Raw genomic sequence first — 17,483 nt, forward strand, 5'->3', positions numbered from 1 at the left:
TGTGGAGAGGTGTATAAGGCAGGGCCTTACTAACGATTCCATCAGTTCACCTGGGATGAAAACCCGCAATATCCTATGATATTGGGGCGCTTAAAATATTGGCTCAAATGCCTCAAAATGCTTCGCCAAAAAAAGAATTAATCCTAAGAGATAAAATATAGTAATCTACTTGCATATTATGAATGCAGTTATTCACTCGGTGAATAATTAAGAGACGCCTTCGACTATTATTCCCTCTGGTGAATAATAATATAATATAATATATAATATTTCTTTATTTAGTAAAAATTACTAGTTATAATAACTTCGTTTTCTTACCAGCGTCATTCGTGAAGGTGTGCCTCATGACCAAAGTCCCGTTCGATATCTTGATCCTGGCCCCCAGTTCCACCTTCTCCCCGTCCTTCAGCCACTGTATACAGGGCGTCGGGATGCCGCCTGCCGCACACGCCAACTTCACTACCCCCGCCGTGACGTAGGAAAGTGATGTCGGAGTTTTGGTGAAGTACGGCTTCCTCTGCACCATCACCTTGTGGATCTGAGACGCTTCGTTCACCTCGTTGCGAGCCCTGCACTCGTACGTGATCTCCTCGTGCTGAGAGTCCGGCATGATGCTCAGGACGCTCTGGTTTGAGACGATCTTGCCATCTGGAAAAAAAAATTGTTATATTTTCGTCACAACCAAAGTGTTTACACATTGTGTATTATGAATCTTCATAGTTTTATAAGTCTTTACCTCTCAACCATTGTACAGAAGGCAGGGGCCAGCCTTGCGCAACACAGTAAAGAGAGGACCTTTGTCCCACTGTAACCGTAGTGTTTAGAGAATCAGGAAGAGGTAGGAAAGAAACCGGTTTCTTTTCTTCAAATCTTGGCACAACCACCAAAGTTACATCCTTGTACTTGGACTTCTTCATAACGGGATTGGTCACCGTACACCTGAAATAAGGGAAAGTTTAAAAGGTGTTCCTTCAAAAGATAAAACTTCTATACTTACTTAAATACACCATTGTCAGATTGCTGAGTCTTAAGGATCAGTAGGGCTCCAGAAGGGAGAGGAACATATCTGAAATTGACAGAATCTAATATGAAAATAACAGAAATATAGGGTTTTTAATATCTTAAAATATTCTTTTTTAGATCAAAATGAAACCTCTTATTGGAAACCCCTTTAGAAAGCATGGAACATACCTTGAATTATGAGGTAGAGGTCGTTTGTTGAATTCCCATCTGAGTTTCGCCTGTGGTACTGAGTGGGCTTGACACGGTAAGAGTACAGGCTGTTGTTCAGGTATCTCGATAAGGTAATTTGTGACATTGAAATCCAAGGCTGAAATCGGAGAGAGAGAAACAATAAGTTCGATGCTAATGCACTTTTACAAATAGAAAATATATTCATTTTGCTTTTATAAGATCATTTGGCGTCCGTGTATACCAAAAGGTAGAGGACTCATTGTGATCAAATTAAAGATTAAATTAACAGGAGAGTATTATTCGATGGACCCTTCAGGCCCTTCTCATTATATACTGAAATAATTCGTTTTCATTTTCACATAAAAAAAATTCTTAACATGCAAATATCAAGATTTAAGGCTCTTATAATATGGAAAAGAAAAATGAAAAAGAAAACGAGAATTAGACCGACTAACTTCCTCGATTCAACCCTAGGAGCGTCTCGGACTATCGCACCTAGTCCCGGACGATCGGAAGGCTGCATCAAGGTCAAGAGAGACAAGCACTGCACTCACAAGCGATCTGCACCTTGGCTTCACCGCTGAGCACGGCGCCGACGTCGTTGCGTACCCTGCACCTGTAGCTGCCAGTCAAAGGCCTCCTGCCGCCGGTGACCCTTGCTATGTGGAGACTACCATCCTTCTGGACCTTCCTCCTAGAATCGTCCTCCGGTATCGGCTGGTTCTGGTGTAGCCACGTCGTCGTCAGCCGCGAACCGTCGCCCCCTGGCGGCCTGATGTTGCAGCTCAGGGTGGCCGGCTGGCCCTTGAGCACCACCACATCCTCCGGATCCGTCACATTGTGGCTGTCGGCGATGTTCTTCACGCCGGACACGCTGTTTATGTTCGCTACCTGTGTCTTTGCTGCAAAACGAAGAGAAAACGGGGAATTAGTCGCTTTTCAAGCTGGTAGGTCAAACGAACCAGTAGTTCGTATGACCCGGTAGTTCTAATAAGCTAGTAGTTCCAATGAGCCTTGAGATCGATTACGTCAGTAGTTCAAACGAACCAGTAGTTCGATTGTAATGGTAGTTCAAATGATTCAGTAGCTCGATTGCACGGGTAATTCGATTGAATCAATAGTTCGAAGCAACAGTCGAGAAAATGTTGACCTTATGTGGAATTAAAACGAAAAAATGTATATTATCGATCACGCTTGACAGATGACATGGATTTGGTGAAATTATTACCTCAAGATGTTTACGAATCTCTTGTTGTATTCGAATTTAATTCCATAATCGAAGAACCAGTATTTATTATTTTCGTTCTTTTGCCGTCAGGATGTTTACAATTACTTCCTTTCCAATTCTTAAAGAATATTATTGAGGACCTTTGATTTCGTGTGAGTCAGTTCGTGAAAAAAAACGTCCAGGATTGTGGAAAACAATTTACATTACGATAACGCACAATCGCATACAGTCATCCTTGGTATTTAATCAAAAACTAGCACGTATTCGTCAGATCTAGTTCCTCATTTTTTACTTAAATATTCACTTCGGTTTAAAGAATCAATAGATTCAATTTAAAAAAAAGGCGACAATTTCGAACCTGCTAAATGAAATATAAATTTTCAGTAACGATTCTTGTTGTTCTAGGATTTAATAGATGGCGTTGTCAGGTAGCACTTTATGTTGACCAACTCCCCTATAGATCTGTCATAACATAATCAAGTGCCGTTACAAAAATCAGAAATTTGAGGAATCGATTCATTAAGAACGTCCAATCTCTGAATTCTGGATAGTAGATCATAAAATATGATAATTATTCTGCCCAACATATCTTATACAAATATTACCGAAATACCGGGTGTTAAAAGTTTATAAATGAATCTTGATGTTCGCCAATTATCGTGTTTACGACCGGCCAGAGTATTCTCTTCATACGTAACGTAAGATGCGTGCTTAGGTTCGTGGTTGGTACGATCTGGTCCCTTCGAGGCGGATAGCCGAAGTGAAGGAAGAAGAAGATCGGTGAAAGTCATCAACCCGAGCCGTTAGGAATGTCGGATCGGAATCGACATATCTGCCGGTATGACTGTTTCTTATCTCTCGGTTCCCTTCGCGGTCATGGGAAAGTCTCTCTAGGAATTTGTGGAAGGATGTTGTGTCCCCACCTCCGATCTCGGATGACAACGAAGTGGTCCAGGATTAACAGTCTCTTCCGGACGGACATGTTTCGACAGGCAGTAGAATTTTTCAGGTCAAAAAAGATGAAGACTAGGCTGGTTGATGGGCAAGACGATACCAAAGGTTTCAGAGTCATCGCCATCTTGAACTTTTATTCTGCATAATTTCGATATCTCAAAAATTTTATGTTTTAGTTGTACAACTTTCCTTTCGGCATTTTGCAATAGATGGCTCTAGCGTTAAGTAGTCGAAATGAATAGATCGTAGATGTCAGCTTAGGTATTTGTAAACATAATGCCAACAAAATATTAGTCGATTTGTATTTGTATCCTAAAGTAATTCTCGATTAAACATGTCAGCTTACGAGCCAAATTCTCATCATTTGTTGGAGGTTTCAATTTTCTGCTTTAATATGGAGAAATCTGCGGCTAAGGCTCATCGAATGCTCTCAAATACCTATGGTGAGGCCGCTATTACTGAAAGAATATGCCGAGAGTGGTTTCCACGATTGAAGAACGGTGATTTTGACGTTGAAGACCAGCATATTGGTGGAAGAGAGAAGGTTCTCGAAAATGCAGAATTGGAGGCATTACTTGATCAAGAATCGTGTCAAACGCAACAAGAATAGGCAGGATCATTGGGAGTGACCCATCAAAATATTTCAAAGCTCCTGGAAGTCATGGAAATGATCAGAAACAAGGAAATTAGGTGTCGTACGAGTTGAAGCCGAGAGATGTAGAACAGCGTTCGTTTGCTTGTGAACAGCTGCTTGCAATGCAAAGACGAAAAGGATTTCTGCATCGCATTGTGACTGGAGACAAAAAATGGGTTCATTACGATAATCCCAAGCGCAGAAAATCATGAGAATATCCTGGCCATTCTTCCATGTCGTCGGCCCAATTGAATGTTCACGGTTTGAAGGTCATTCTCAGTATTTGATGGGACTAGCTCGGCGTAGTGTATTATGAGTTGTTAAAACCGAGTGAAACAATCACAAGCGATCGTTATCGAACGCAATTAATGCGTTTGAGCCAAGCATTGAAAGAAAAACGGCCGCAATACAACGAGAGACATGATAAAATGATTTTACAGCATGACAATGCTGGACCCCATGTTGCGAAAATGGTCAAAACATCAAAACGTTGGAATGGGAAGTCCTACCCCACCCGCCGTATTCTGCAGACGTTACTCTCTCGGACTATCACTTGTTTCAATCAATGGCACACGGCCTGCCTGACCAGTACTTCCGGTCTTATGAAGAAGAAAAAAATTTGATCGATTCGTGGATCGCTTCAGAAGATGTCCAGTTTTTTCAACGCGGGATTCGCACGCTGCCCGAAAGATGGGAGAAAGTAGTGGCCAGCGATGAACAATACTTTGAATCATAAATGTATAACCAGTTTTTTACAATAAAGCCTCGAATTTCGGAAAAAAACGGCGGAAGCAAAGTTGTACGCCTATGTAGTTTCTGCATGTAATTTGGAAACATCATGAATGAAATCCGTAATATGTAACTAAATTTAAATTTTCATTCAAAACGGGTTTCATAAAACTTTGATTGACAGATGAACTCGTTGATTGTAGTTGGAAATCTATGGAAGTGTCAAAAATGAACTGGAATTGAACACAGAAATGATTTGATCGAGCAAAATCAACCACGATAAAATTCTGTGAAACCCACCATATGGCCAGTTGCACCATTTGCCTGAACATTGATAAAAATTTAAACATTGATTACTTTCTGATTTCCCTTAAGAAATTAGAAAATAATCAATGTTTACATTTTTAATCAATGTTTAGGCAAATGGTGCAACTGGCCCTGTGAATAATAACCCTAATCGAAGAAAATTATCAATTATTATTAGTAGAGCGCCTAAAAGCTTCCAATCCTTCATCAGTAGGTACTATTTTAAAGCATTTCCTTCAATATTCCACGCAATTTTTCCACCCGATTAACCATTATTAATATTTTGATCGATGAATCCCAACCCGTCTCAAAAACCGATCAGAGATCCGTTCACACACCGGTAAAAAAAAATCGCACCTGGCTGTGAGAAAATCGCGGTCGCCCAAGCGGGCCCCCCCGACCTTGGGGGGCCTGACGCACCGCCGAATTTAAAAAGTTTACGCACCAGCGTCTTCTTGCTGCACGAGCCGTGCGTTGTTTCTGCTAAACAGCTGACTGCCAGTTCATTCACAGGTTGTCGTCGTCGCCTACTTTTCGCACGCTCGCTATTTTCCCGACGTAATCGAGACGTCCAGATGAGCACTTGTTTCGGGGGGAGGAGGGGGAGCTTCATGTAGAAGCAGAGGCGTGCGTTCGATAAAAAGTATGATGATTAATATTTTTTTATTGAAATTTAATGACAGTTGTTCTTGTTCCGCTTTTCAATTATTTAAATAGCAGTTATTTCGTCTTTTCAATTATATAAATAACGGTTATTTCCAATATTCAATTATATAAATAACAGTTATTTCCACTATTCAATTATAATAAATAACAGTTATTTCCACTTTTTTGTTATATGAATAACAGTTATTTCCACTTTGAATGATATCAATAGCAGTTATTTCTACTGTTCAATTATATGAATGAAAGTTATTTCCTCTCGTCAATTATATCAATAACAGTTATTTCCTTTTTAATTATATAAATAAAAGTTATTTTTACGGTTCAATTTCATTTATACCAGTTATTCAATGGATTCGGTCCTCAATTGGATAGAAATTTATTACAAATTGAATAAAACTGATGTTTAGTTTCGCCAACACAGTGGCTTCCTCTGGTTAGTTTTACATTTCCACTGATACAAAACAGAGCTTGTAGAACCAAATGAAATTTGTATTTTCTATAAGTAAGATACATAATCTTCATTTATAATTAGTTTGGTCGATTCTGTTCCAGTAATTTCGATATCAAAGATGCACCTCGCACTGGAAGGCCAATTATCGAAAATGTCGATAAAATCATGGACATTTTTCGAGTCCGACTACCATGTTTTGATTGCCCAAGAGCTAAAGATTGCACAAGAATCCGTTTGGAACCATTAGATATGGCTGGTCTCAAGAAGATCGATTAATGGATACCATACGAGTTAACGCAAAAAAAAACCTAATGGACCGAATTTCCACCTGCGAATCGCTGCTGAAACGCCAAAAAATCGACCCATTTTTGAAGCTGTTGGAGACTGGTGACGAAAAGAGGATCACTAGCGACAACGTCAAGCGAAAACGGTCATGGTCGAAACGCGGTGAGCCGGTGGAAACGGTGGCCAAGCTAGGATTGACGGCCAGGAAGGTTTTGCTATCAGCAATTGGACAGTCTGAAGGAAGCAATTGCCCATAAGATGCCAGCTTTGGTCAATAGGAGAGGAATTGTTTTCCATCACTAGGCCACACACATCGATAGTGACTCGCTTCGGTATTTTGGTTGAGTCGTTCTTGTGCATCCACCTTATAGTCCAGACCTGACACCAAGTGATTAACATCTGTTCCTACCCATGGCAAAAAATTTTGCTGGTGTGAAACTCGATTCAACAGAGGCTTGTGAGAATCGACTGTCTAAATTTTTTGCCAATAGCGACGAGGGCTTTTAGAGGCTCTAGAGGCACAATGATATTAAGATGCAAATGGCAACAAGTTATCTAACAAAACGGCGCATATTCTACCCAAATCGAATCATTCTAACAATGGTAACTAAAGCCTTGTTTTTCATGCAAAAATATTGGATTTCTTTTAAGTACACCTCATATAATAAAGCATTGTTAGAAATTTGCAGTGTTTCTTCCAGGAAAGTGGATCGAAATTGTTCCGTCTAGAAAACGACAGCATGTCGCGTATATATATCTAGTTACATCTGACCGGATGTGACGGTTTGACGACCAACCGATCCTCAGTTCGAATTTCGCAACCGCTTTTTTTTTATTTGGTACGCACTTCCGCGGCAAACCTGGTGCTGCGAACGTTGCAACGGAAAACGAGTGACCCAGACGTTGCGGAGGTCAGAATCCCTTTGCAGCATCCCTTCGTTCCCGATTTATCAAGGATGGGTGAATCTCTAAGGAGATAAAAAAGATTCTTTTCAATTGATACTTGACAATTTCATTGTGGTTATTTTGGACAAAGGTAAAGTGCACCGAACGTTGAATGTTGTTAATGTTATATTTACTTCTTACAATTTCTTATTTCATATGATAAGAGGTTTCATTTTGAATAGCCCGCTATCTGGGTAGCTGTCACTCTTTGACATTCGACAAATAAAACTACGTCTCAGAGTAATAATCAATATCACTACCAAACTTTCTTTTAAAGCTAATTCGAGGGCGAGATTAAGAATATGTAATCCGATATTTTTTTAAAAATTTATATTCGAGCTATGGCGGTTTGAAAATACGAAAATTTGGATCTTCGCGGAAAAAATCATATTTTCCGAACTTTTCACAGTAAATAATTGAAAGTTACACCATTGTATTCGCAAAAGATCGATCTACTTGTGAAAAAATTAAAAATTGTCTTTTCAATGATATAAGTAACAGTTATTTCCACTATTCAATTATATGAATAACAGTTATTTCCATTTTTTAATTAGATGATTAAGAGTTATTTCCACTTTTTAATTATATAAATAACAGTTATTTCTACTGTTCAATTTTGCAAATAACAGTTATTTATACTGTTCAATTATATGAATAACAGTTATTTAATTGATTCTGTCCGTATTTGGACGGAAATTCATTATCAAATAATGACTATTGTATTCGCAGAAGATCGATCTACTTGTGAAAAAATCAAAAATTGTCTTTTCAATGATATAAATAACAGTTATTTCCACTATTCAATTATATAAATAACAGTTATTTCCACTTTTCAATTATATAAATAACAGTTATTTCTACTGTTCAATTTTGTAAATAACAGTTATTTATACTGTTCAATTATATAAATAACAGTTATTTAATTGATTCTGTCCGTACTTGGACGAAAGTTCATTATCAAATAATGACTATTTAATTCGCGAAAGATCGATCCACTTGTGAAAAAATTAAAAATTGTCTAGGATTGTTTTTTTCAGGAGATACAGCTGTTGAAAGTAGGGAAAATATTCGGAAATTTCCGAAAAATTAGGATTTGTCGAAGAAACTACGGACCATAGGACAAAATTAATTACATATTCGTAAACTACAACTTGGAATCTATAAGGAAACATAATTTAATAAAGATCTTATGAAGAAAAATAAAGTTGGATATCAAAATTTTACAAGTCCGAAACAAAACAAAAATTTCCATAGGATCTTTATCAAAGTCCGTTGATTAAAGGATTCGAGGTCGTAGATTACGAATATGTAATCAGTTTCTCCCTACGGTCCGTAGTTTGAAGACAATTTTTCGAAAATTTCCAAAAATTTTCCCCTACTTTGAACCGCTAAAAAAATAATCATAGAGAATTGTTGATTTTTTTTAAAGTAGATTGATCTTTTAAGAATAATGTAACCTTTACGTTACGTACCAACGTTGTGACGAAATGATTAAGCGATGGTTTCGAAGAACGAACGCTCCAAAAAAAAAAAATGTAATTTCGGCAAGCAACTGCCGACCGCATTGCAGAAGCAACGGCATCGAGAACGTGGAAAGTTTTCATCATTTATCGTTCTGGGTCAATAATTCCGCCCCCATTTGAGCGCCGCCCCCGAAGGGTTCGAAGCCTATTTACCCCCCCCCTTCTTTCCCTCTCTTTGCGTATGTTGTTTTATCTGTGTTTGTTCGATCACAGACGGATTCCGGCTGGTTCTCGTTTTACGAATCTAAATATTGGATTGATAATTTTCCCTCTCTGGTCTGCCCACCTACGAAAGTTCTGAACATCAATCGAAAATAACTAAATACGTACATTTTTTTTTGTGGTTGTGAGATTGTAACTGATAATATCCGATAAAAATAGACGGATGACGTAATTGGTTTTATTACGTTGGCACTATTGATTATCTGTCATTATGAACTGTCAGTTTACGTTTTTTGCAAGATGGTGGGTATTACAAAATTTTAGTCAACTGATTGATTCATTTGATAGTTGTATTGTAAGAAAACTATGATGAATTTGAAAATAAACTGAAGATTATTAACTCGGAGAAGTTCTATGAATTTTTTATTTGCTTGTAGGTACTATACATCATTATTGATTTAGGGAAAATGACGAATTAACCGACATAACATAAAGAGAAAGTTTTTGAAATAATTATTTAATACGTCAGACATTCGAACAATAAAAATATTTGTGAATTTTTTTTATTGTTTGAGTGTTTGATGAATCTTTCTGAAATGTTCAATTAAATGCCATCTGAAAGCGTTATAATACACCAAGTCAATTTTTGTACTTTCATTTATCACTAATAAAAAAATTTGAAAAATTAATTTTTGTAGATTTTCGTGGAAGTGTTTTGTACTCGATTATCTTGAAAATGGTATATTCTATGAAAATAATCCGAGAGACCTTTTTTTAGTGAAGCTCTGTTGATTTCAGAAATGGAATGATTATCTCGAAAAAAGACAGTGGTGTAGATTTTCGATAAGAAAAGGATCTTCGAACCCTATATCTACGCCAATGGATAAGTTTGGCAGGAGACACTTAGCTAATTCGAAATATTACACTATCAATACTAATATATAATACTAGAGTTATGATTGAAAAAACTGTTTTTTTTTTCAAACTTCAATACCCTGTATGTCGAGAAGTTATTGCACTAAAATCTGGAGCACCCTATGAAAAAAAAATTAAGTTCAACAGCCGTGATTCGTGATAAAAAAAGTACTTGGAAGAATTTCTTATTTTAACAAAACTCATAAAATTATGACCTGAACTTTTGATTCATCCTATATAACAAAAATACCAAGGCAAAAAATCAAATGTGCTTGCAAAATTTCCTGAATAAACTCCAACTCCTGATAGAGTTAGAATAGAGTAAACCCAAAAAGACTGCCAACATTCTGCCTGCAGGTACTTGGCAGTAGAGACAGATAGGTCAGTGATAATGGCCAGTTTACATGTTCGCGTGCATGAAACCAAGCGCCACGCCTACTTAGCGATTGATACGTGCGATACGTCTAGGGAAAATTCGAAAAAGTTCGCCTCGCGATTTCTGGGAAAACCGTCGTTTTAGGAAGAGGTCAAAGCAATTAGTGCCCGGCCGAGTGTCAACAGCAATAACAACAACAACAACAGTAATATCAGCGCGTTGGTAATTAGTTTCGATACGGTTGAACATCAATTCTTCATTCGAATGACTTAATCTCTCTCGGAGTGAAAGCAATTAAGATTATGTTTAATTGGTTGCGATAGAGAAAGAGAGTCGACAGCGGCACAAAATGACACACCGAAGGCGCGATGTTTTATTTTTATTTTATTTTTTTATTTACACTTCGCGGCTCTCACATCTAGAGAGCTCTGACTGACTTAGAAATCTGAATGTTGGAGGGAAAGAGGAAAACGCGGAGCTTTTTGCATTATCGATTTAGGAAAAATCCAGAAAGGCGGCGATGCCAGTCAGTTCGATGATTATTGAATAAATTGCACTGATTAAGTCGAAATTTTTTGCCAGAAGACATGGTCAATCTTTGTTTAGTGTTAAGGCTTATACAGGAAAAAGAAGAAAACCTCTGTGGTTCTACTGTGTGGTTAGGCGTACCATTCTACCTCCATCGAGTGCTCCCACAATATTATTATTCATTCAATTTATGTGTTCTCTCGCTTAACAAACTAAAATTAGACAAGTCACAATCATTTTCGTATTTTCTTTCATTTACAATAATACTTTGGGGTCTCGCGTTTTCGTAGGAATTATTAAAACACTAATGGACGACGGACGAGAACTTTATTGTGGTACAGCACTTGGAAACCTCCTTGAACACTCTACTAACTCAACTGGTCATCACCTCGTAACTCCCAGTTTTATACCTGGGTTAAAAACATAAAATAATATTGTACACCTTGAATTTCTTCTTCCTTTTCTTATTCTCTAAGTTGTATGCCTGATGCGCAATGGTATTGGTGCCTGCACACTAATTAGGGTAGGGAAAAGATATTATCTATTGTATCTTTCTGAGAACCTTATGAATGAGAAAGTTGTATGCACAAGTACCACGAAAGACCATTGTTACATTAATGCAGGTACATTTATATTAAGTATTGTGACGACAAATTCGGCTAGACACAGACATTATGTCTAATTGCTTTTTGTCGCTACAATACATTTATTTAGTCCTCCAAATAGGATAACCAACATTTTATAGTCCTTCGAACAAGAATCATCACTTTTGGTACTACAGAACAAGCATTTATTTAGATTCTTGATGTTTCTTACTCTTTGTTCATGTTAACTTTTCTTCGTAGGAACCATTCGTTCTCGAATTAAAAAAAAAAGTTTTTTTATTGTATTAAGGAAAATGTTTGGACTTTAAAGATTGTATTTGCCTTCAACAGCAATAAAAAGTTTTCGGAATGTACATGTTCGATTTGAACATCAATAAGAGTTTTTTTTGAAAAACGTATCACTAACTTGTCCTTACTACTCAAATTTTTCCACCAGTTTCTCTATAGCCGGCCGAGAAGGTTTTTCACAACGACCAAAAAGTGTTATAGTTAGCGAACTGAAACTATGAATTTTTCACAATTTTTTAAGAGAATATGAACAATATGATTGCATTGTTGAAGCATGTATCTTTTCATTTTCAGTAATGGCGTAGTTTTTACTTGTCAAATGTCAAAAGATGACAGGTCCAAAAGTGACAGCTGCCGATATATCGGGCTATTCAAAATGAAACCTCTTATTGAAAAACCTTTTATGAACAAACACTTTCAATTGTGTTTTTAATTTTCAAAGTATACTTAACAAGATTGACAGTTATCGACGTTTCAAATTCGGATACGATCCCTTCGGGGCCCAACCCCGTGCAAATAATTGCCCGATATGGTACAAACATTGTTCTTCCGGTTGAATTTACACCGAAGTTCCCCGTGTGTTGTTACTCGGATGAGTCAACAAGTTATTTCGTTGCGTACACGATAGATCTTGCGATACGGTGCTGCTATCTGGCGGCGTTCGATCGACGGTAATGAATAAGTAATTTCGACCGTGTAAATAACGACGGCTCGTGAATGAAATTGATTCAATTTTCTGATAACGCGAATTCAGAACTTTCGGTTTATTGTTTTTATTGGGGGTGAAGTCTGAAGCGTTTGAGTGCTTGTTCAAATTTCCATTTATGTAGTTTTTCTATGACTTTCTTGAAGAAGTCATGTTATGACTGAACAATTGTAGAAATTAAGATAGCACAAGTCAAATATTGTAGGATATAATGGTTGTTAACTTCTGTATCAATAATAATACATAAAGGGTGTTTTTTTTATAGAAATAGAACTTTAAATTGCAATAAAACAACGATGGATTATTCGATTGACATGAATTTTATTTATCCGCAAGATAATCTTGTGGCATTACATTTTAAATATGATTTCTGGCATATGACCGCCACGGTTGGCTCGGATGTAGTCCAATCTGGAACTCAAATTTTCGATTACTTTTTCCAACATTTGTGGACGTATATCGGCAATAACACGGCGAATGTTGTCTTCCAAATGGTCAAGGGTTTGTGGCTTATCCGCATAGACCAATGACTTTACATAGCCCCACAGAAAGTAGTCTAGCGGTGTTAAATCACAAGATCTTGGAGGCCAATTCACAGCTCCAAAACATGAAATTAGGCGGTCACCAAACGTGTCTTTCAATAAATCGATTATGGCACGAGCTGTGTGACATGTTGCGCCGTCTTGTTGGAACCACAGCTCCTGGATATCATGGTTGTTCTATTCGGGAATGAGAAATTTAGTAATAATGGCTCTATACCGATCACCATTGACTGTAACGTTCTGGCCATCATCGTTTTTGAAGAAGTACGGACCAATGATTCCACCAGCCCATAAAGCACACCAAACAGGCAGTTTTTCTGGATGTAACAGTGTTTCGACATACACTTGAGGATTAGCTTCACTCCAAATGCGGCAGTTTTGTTTGTTCACATAGCCATTCAACCAGCGCCAATTAGCGCTTCATCGCTAAACAAAATAAAATGGACGTAGTGCGCGATACGTATTCCGCACAGAACCATTATTTTCGAAATAAAATTGCACTATTTGCCAGCGTTGTTCAGGCGTGAGTCTATTCATGATGAATTGCCAAACCAAACTGAGAATAAATCACTTGACAGCTGTTAAATCGGTCGCCATCTTGAACAGTAATGCCAACTTAAAGTTATATACCTCGAAAAAAAACACCCTTTATATGACGGCATAGCAGACAATTCCGGAAAAAGTACCTCCTCGAACGGGACTCGAACCCACAACCTCCGAATAACTAGTTCAGTGCTCTCACCATATTGGTTAGTTTGAAATATTTTAAGCAGCTTGTTACTACAACCAGTATGTGAATAACAATAATATGAGTACTGCCCTGAAAATATTGAAATTACATTAATCGTTTTGAAGGGTTTCATAAAGTAAATAAATACACAAATTTCGAACAAAATTGGACTGCTGATTCCCAAGTTATGGAGATCAGAAATTTACACCAATTTTCATTAATCGTATCTCCGAAAGTAATAGTCTTAGGATACAAAACAAGTTACTTTTCTGAAGGTCTGAATGACTTGCATCCACCTATGCTATGGCCAGTCACTTATGTTACACCCCGTATATATGAACTTTTTTTCATGAGAAGAGTTGTTCTATCAGACGCCATAGTTATTGAACTAAAATCTGGACCACCCTGTAGAATTTCAGTCAAGAACCGAATCAATTAAACAAAAATCAACTCATCTTTTTTAATCTGTCCGCGTATTAACCCAATTGAAAAATTAACCAACACCCGAATTGCGCCATAAAACAATTCCCACATTATTTAAACGCCCGGAAACGCTGATTTACAAATAGGTCTAATCGCGGAATCTAAAACGCCATTACAAAACCCATATTTCACAGAACGACGATCTGTTCTTTTTTTTCTCTCAATCTTGACCCGTCTTTCCCTTGGAATTACCTGAAAATAACGCCGCTGTTCATAATTGCGGCACGCTTGGCAGCCCAACGGTGACCACCAAGAAAAAGAACTCGATGGCCGGCTGAGTTGTTATCGCGAGGGGGATTCTTGAAAAACGTCCGTTAAAACCGATCTCCAGTCCAGCTTGCAGCGCAAATCATGTCGAGGAGATTAGATATATTCCCCAATTAATAGAAATGAGATCGACTTATAACAAGCGGCGCGCTTGAAAAAAATTGTAATTGGAGCGATTATTATCATTTAATAATTCTATCCTCTGCAACAATTGACCGTGTCTGATTAGAAGAGAGAGGAGATTCTCGAAGACGTATTTCTCGTTGTTGCGTTGGTATCGATGAATAGCTGTCATCGTTGACAGTTTTAGTTCGTTTGAACTGTAGATAAGATGTCTGAAATAGTGGTGTGTCCACTGATTAGATATTGTTTAAGATAATTCTGTCGAGTAGGCTCGGCATGGATTCCTTTTCCCTTTTCTCCCTTAAGGTGGCGCTATACAAAGAATTAACCAATCAACGGCATAATTTCAAAATTTTCATTTGTTCTGTCAAAAGTACATAGGCGTAAAACTTGGCTTCCGCTGTTTTTTTTGGAATTTCGAGGCTTTATTGTAACAAACTGGTTATACATTTATGATTCAAAGTATTGTCCATCGCTGGCCACTATACTTTCTTCCATCTTTCGGGCAGCGTACGAATCCCATGTTGAAAAAACTGGTCATCTTTTGAATCGATCCACGAATCGTTCCAATTTTTTACTTCTTCATAAGACCGGAAGTACTGGTGAGTCAGGCCGTGTGTCATTGATCGAAACAAGTGATAGTCAGAAGGAGCAACGTCTGGAAATTACGGTGGCTGGAGTACGACTTCCCATTTCAACGCCTCCAAGTATGTCGCGATGTGTTGATATAGTTTCTTTCTTTTTTTAGACGGAAACTAATCCAACAAATAGAAAGAGCGTGAAAATCGGTCCAACCGTTCTCGAGTTGAAACGTTTCAATTCACAATGAAGAATAATCTAAGATATTTCCAAAACCAACAAAATTTCCTAGTCGTTATTCTAAAACATTTCTTGAATATTTCATAATCGATCGAATTCTCTGAAACATAACCTAGGTTAGCTAAAATGTACAAAGTTACTCCTGATGTAGTCTTCGTATTTGGTTTCAAAACGAATTTCGGAGGTGGTAAATCAACTGGGTTCGCTCTAATTTATGATACTCTGAATTTCGCTAAAAAATTTGAGCCAAAACATAGGTTAGCAAGGCATGGTTTGTATGAAAAGAAAACACAAACCAGGAAACAACGTAAAGAAAGAAAGAACAGAATGAAGAAAGTTAGGGGTACCAAAAAAACTAAAGTTGGTGCTGCAGCCAAGAAGTAATTTTATGGAGAACGTCGGAAAAATATGATTCTGTACAATATTTTAACAGCCAAGGACCTGAAGATATTGCACATATTGATGTTTTGATAATTTAATAAAAAATAAAAAAATATCAGCATTATTGGAAAAGCCATCCAACGGATCGATAACGAAGAAATGGCGAATTGTAAACGGCCATTTGGCATCGTTCTCGAAGATCGTTGCACGCGATGCTCGGAATGTTATCGTTTCCTGTCTCGGAAACTGTACAGAGAGAAGAATAATTACCTGGAAGAAATGCGCTAGAACGGAAAGTGAAGATATCACGTGCTCTAACCCACCACCACCTATCTCGTTTTTGGCGTTCCTAGAAAAAATTCCATCCGCGAATTGTTATCATCGTATTTCTCGATCTTAATATGCTTGAAAGGTGACATTTTGTTTGCAAATTTCCATATAAGCATTTCTTAAAGTTCTATGTTACATAAATTATATATCAAACATTCACGTCCATTTTTAGTCTTAAGTTTTATGGAAGTATTAAGTGTACAACCATAGTATAAGCAAAGGATAGTAAGCCAACCGCCGTTTGACGGCAAGGAAATAGTCACCAGGGGTCGCTACTGTAGTTGGATTTGGAGAAGTAACTCCATAATAGATGGCACTGAATCATGAGCTATAGATGGCGCAGAAATAATACGATAATTAATTCAGTGGCGTGGTTGAAAAGGGGTCGCATGACATTGCCAACAATTTTTATGTTATTATTAAGTTATCACAAATACACGCCACTGGCGTAAATGCTTATTACAGAGCTGAAGAAATATCGAAATATACAAATCTTCTGACCACTCTATTTCAAATATTTTAGTTCTTCAAAATAACACCGATTTTTTCAGAGGGCTCCACTTTACGGACCAATTTTTGACAGTAAAATTCGAGTAAAACGTGAGTACAACTAGATGGCGCTCAACATCAACAAAATCGAAAAAAGTCGGCTTACTATCCTTTCCTTATACTATGGTACAACTTTGCTTCCGCCGTTTTGCAATAGATGGCTGTAGCGGTAAGTGGTATTCGAAATAAATAGATCGTAGATGTCAAACAATAAGCTTGGGTATTTGTTAACATCATGTCATCGAAATATTAGTCGATTTGTGTCTGCATCATAAAGTTATACTCGATTGAAGATGTCTGCTTACGAGCTAAATTGTCGTAATTTGTGGAAGGTTTTAAGCGCCACCTTAAGGAAGAAAAGGGACCTGTGTCGAGCCGAGTCGCCAGAATGTTCTTAAACAAAATCTAATCAGTGAACACACCAGTATTTTAGACATCTTAGATTTGACTTCAGAAATTTTGGGAGACTCATGGAGAATTCAATAGGTATATTATGTTCTTTGGTCGGTCAAGTCTATGCTCCTATCACTTGACCTTGGAAATTTTGACAGGTTCATAGAGTTAACATACAAACCATCGAATTTAAAAAAATAGTTATCGAAAGTAAACGCAAAAAAAGATGGCGATCTCGTTAGAGCAGGAATTGCATCGGTCCTTTAAACTTCTGAGTCGTCCTCCTTGACCTCGGACCAATCTGAATTCGGACATTTTTCCAAAGTCGCGTAATGTGGCAATTGAAATTCGTCGAACGCCGACGCATTTCA

At 37.6% G+C, this 17,483-nt stretch overlaps 1 protein-coding gene across 6 annotated transcripts in view; it reads right to left on the reverse strand.

The window, feature by feature from the left end:
* The window catches only part of LOC123683028 (immunoglobulin superfamily DCC subclass member 4-like), a 38,868-nt gene that overhangs the window by 11,524 nt on the left and 9,861 nt on the right, over window positions 1-17,483 (reverse strand). For all 6 annotated transcript variants that reach the window (XM_045605097.1, XM_045627546.1, XM_045606441.1 and 3 more), the window contains exons 2-6: window positions 1,749-2,096; window positions 1,192-1,330; window positions 998-1,066; window positions 737-939; window positions 319-648 (exon numbers count right to left, since the gene is read on the reverse strand). In XM_045605097.1, the coding sequence (XP_045461053.1) occupies window positions 319-648; window positions 737-939; window positions 998-1,066; window positions 1,192-1,330; window positions 1,749-2,096 (1,089 nt within the window). The remainder of the gene's footprint in view (window positions 1-318; window positions 649-736; window positions 940-997; window positions 1,067-1,191; window positions 1,331-1,748; window positions 2,097-17,483) is intronic.

Source organism: Harmonia axyridis, chromosome 1 (assembly GCF_914767665.1).
Source record: "Harmonia axyridis chromosome 1, icHarAxyr1.1, whole genome shotgun sequence".
NCBI lineage: Eukaryota > Metazoa > Arthropoda > Insecta > Coleoptera > Coccinellidae > Harmonia > Harmonia axyridis.